The sequence below is a fragment of the Sinocyclocheilus rhinocerous genome, unplaced genomic scaffold (assembly GCF_001515625.1).
Source record: "Sinocyclocheilus rhinocerous isolate Xijiao unplaced genomic scaffold, SAMN03320098_v1.1 scaffold1918, whole genome shotgun sequence".
Lineage (NCBI taxonomy): Eukaryota > Metazoa > Chordata > Actinopteri > Cypriniformes > Cyprinidae > Sinocyclocheilus > Sinocyclocheilus rhinocerous.
The window spans coordinates 303,846-307,591 of NW_015645091.1; the positions used below are offsets into that span (position 1 = coordinate 303,846).

Consider the following 3,746-nt stretch of genomic DNA (forward strand, 5'->3'; position numbering starts at 1 on the left):
CAACAATACTACAGCGTGAATAAAAGTTACTCCTTCTTTCTTTGCGTGAACATTTGGGCGGTGTTATGCAAATCTTCCCACACAGGAACGTAAACATGTGGTGGCGTGTTTAAACGAGGCGTTTTAGGAGGGCGTGGACAAGTTTTTACTTTTATAAAGAATATCTCTTTGGATTTGAGACTTTAGTCTTTGCAACTTTACAGATCTTCTTTATGCACCAAGAGCGTGTAACACTTCAAAGAGAAAGAAAAAATGTAAATCGCATCATATGACCCCTTTAAGCAGTTTTTTTCCACCTTAGGTGTTCTGTCAACAAATCTTGAGATGGACTTGCATTCTGCTTCTTTTGATTTGCTGTCTTTCCCATCCCACCACTTTTTCCTTCAGGTTTCATTTTATAAAGCAATATGTTTAAAGCATTCCTGGCTCGTTTGGTTTCATTAAAATGTTGTGCAGCAAAGAATAAACAATCTTGAAGGACACACTTCTATTGCAGTTTTCTAAATGCTGTAGTGTTTTTCTTCTCTCTGCTTCCAATCTTGGATGTTAGTAGCAATGCAAACTGTTTGATGTCCAGCGATTTCTGTGCTAATTGTATCCCACACCACATGACCTGTGTGAGAGCTTAGGTCCTAAAACATCAAATAATAAACTGACCACCATAGTTGGTAGGTGGGTAAATAAAATATTAAAAAATAATCACGTTGACATTTAAACAGTTCTTCATAGGTGTTTATTTCTGTAAGTTAGCATTACTCAGTGCGTGCCAGGCATTTTTCTTGTCAGAGAAGCTTGTAAAATGCACTGGCTGTCTTTACTGAATCACGCTTTTCATTGCTTTACTCAGACCCCTAAAACACATACTTGCCTGTCACTGCTAGCAGCCTCACGTTGCATTTGTTTTGATTTGATCAATCTTTGGGTTTTGTGGGAATTCCTCCATAATGCCTTCATGTAAGAAAGCGCTGGGAGTGTAAGAGGCTTCAAAGAAGCATGAACTTTAGAGCGTTTTCTCTTTTATTTGAGCATTGGGATGTAGTGAGAGAGGTGTCAACATAGGCTGATTGGAAAAAACTCCAAAACGTACCTATACACACAAGTAACTGCAGTTTCCAGCTGAAATGAATGCTAGATACAGTTAAACACCAAGAACCTTTATTCCTTTTTACACAAATTATGATTATTAATCAATAATCTGTCCTTGCAAAGCCTTATTCCCATGCAGTCCCATGCATAATACTGTTATTATTACATCAAAACACTTTTATCGTAGTGCATGATTTGTAAACAAATGTTTTGATGTAGTAAACAAGCTCAGTAGCGCACCTAGTGCAGCATTGGACTTGCGATACAAAAAGCTTTGGAGTCCCGTGAAACACAAGTCACGATAAAGACTTGTCAAAGAAAACTAAAATGCCTGTTTCTTCAGCAAATGTGTTTTTATGTTTGCTTTTGTTAACACTGTCGGTTAGTTTTACTGTAGGTGGATTGTTATTTTCAAACATGATAGTGAATTAACCTTTTAGCACCACTCACCGGACATTTAATTTCTGCACGGCTACAATACGCAATAACCAACATAAAAAACAAACAAACAAAAAAACCTTGTCAGATTTACGTTCCATCTGTTTTGGATAAAACTGAATGCACTTTTAGCGCCACTAATGGGCATTTCACTTTGAAAATGTCATGAAACATGCAAAAACAATGTAATATTTTGCAGAAGTGTCACCCCAGTCATGTTTTCCTATATGAGCCTGGATTGAAAGTTTACTTGCAGCAAAAAAAGTGGTTTGACACCATGTCAGCAAGGAGGTTCTCTATCTGTGGGATGACCTACACAGAGTCCCTTCTTTCAGTCATCTATAACAATTGCCAAATCTCACAGCCTGTTGAATCATGTGAAACCGGGGGGGAAAAAAGGGAGGGTGGAAAGTTCACAGTTGGATGGATTCATTCTCTCAGGTGATTACACTGAAACGTCTAGTGGGTTGTGAGTGAGAAATAAACACTGGGGCACTTTCATTTCATTTTAGCGAGTCAGAGATGAATTCCTTTCCTCACGCCATCTCCTTTGCATCATGCTCAGGAACTCAAAACATTGCGTTGCGGCATGGTGATAATGTCTTTAACAACACTTGACTCGTCCCGGCACGTCCCGTACTGTTCTCCTAGAGCTATAGCCCCCTAGGTGCAGTCATTTGATTTGACCTTTTTGGGGGGAAAAAGTTTGTAGTGATGGAAAGTTTTCATCGGATCTCAGTAGGATAAGAATGTTGAAGGCTGGAGATATCAGTCCTTTCATCCTCCCCACCCTACTAGCCTGCTGTGGCTTGCACAAACCCGGTGGGGGCATGAGTCTGATAATGGTCCTTAACATGAGTGGATTCGTAAATGTAAATGTAATGATAAGATTTTTAAAAATATTTTTTCCAAAAATCAATCTGTGTTTGTCCATACATAACCACTGCCGCAACACTGTTTAAACTGCTTGGAAGTTGCTTCCTTCCATATGTGTGTGAGCATGTGTGTGTATATATCTATCTATATATATACGGTATATATATATATGGACCCTAAGATTTTATTATTTTATTAATATTATTTTGTGTAAATAAGTCTGATCACTTTGAAATAACTATATAATAACTTTCTCTCTATAATCATAATAATCATCATAATAATAATAATAAACTTGTATTTTTGAATAACATTACTTAGATGAAAAAAAAAGTGTTGACAAACAATGTACTTTTTTCCTAGATGCAGAAGTCTGGTAAGGACTATTGGTGTTTTAATAGATATTTTAAGTTTAAATAGTTTAATTGAGTATGAAGTATGTGATGCTGGTCTTCACAAGTACCTCTAATTGTTGTAGTTTATTCAATAAATCTAAGGAACAAATCTGTAAAAACTGACTGTACATATCCACCTTTATTAACAATCCCATCCTTCATCCCAACAGGTTCAGACCTCCAGGTTTGTTTTCCAAAGAATCTAACGTGCTGCACCAAGAAGATGGAGGAGCGTTATCAGGTGGCGGCGCGACGGGACATCCAGAACCTTCTCCAGATGTCCAGCTCTAGTCTGAAGTTCCTCATCTCACGCAATGTGGCTGCTTTTCAAGGTTAGTTCATTGATTTTGGAGACTAGAACTGGTTTATTGTCTGCAACGCTTAGCAGATGGCTCCTGAATTATCTTACCACAGTACGTGTGTGTTTATACTTTATACTTAGTTTATACAAAACCTTAGTCACTTTCTACCTGGCTGTTGTTTGGTATGATTTCAAATACATGGTACAGTAAAGCATTTCCAGTGTATACTTTCCCTGAGACCCACAGTATGTGATTTAGTTCCCTGGTGGCTCCCCAGAGGTTTCATTATGCTGTCTTTTCGGTACATTTCAGGTCGACCAGTGTTCATTTAAGGTTTGTGAATTAATGGCTTCCTTGATGAGCTGTACACCAAGATGCTTGTTTTGAGGCCTTAATGAAACCCTTCACAGCTTCATAATATGAGGTCATAGGAGCCTACGCACCTTTGCGGAGGAGGGTATCCTTCATCTGAACCAAATGACAAACCTGGATAACCTGTAATCTCCCATAAGTGCTGATGCAAGAAGATGCACTGCTCCTGACAAAGACCTCTCTGTCGCCTACCGCAAATTCTCAGCAGAGGCTCAGTTTCAGGTTTCACAAAGGTGGTTAGTCAGTGTGTAGCGGCTCATGATGGGCCGGTTCACTG

General features: G+C 38.7%; 1 protein-coding gene across 1 annotated transcript in view; it reads left to right on the forward strand.

The window, feature by feature from the left end:
- Positions 1-3,127, forward strand: part of LOC107705815 (glypican-5-like) — a gene marked incomplete at its 3' end in the record, with an annotated part of 5,906 nt that extends 2,779 nt beyond the window's left edge. The window contains exon 2 of the mRNA XM_016509285.1: positions 2,966-3,127. Within this exon, the coding sequence (XP_016364771.1) occupies positions 2,966-3,127 (162 nt within the window). The remainder of the gene's footprint in view (positions 1-2,965) is intronic.
- Between the last annotated feature and the right edge of the window lie 619 nt (positions 3,128-3,746).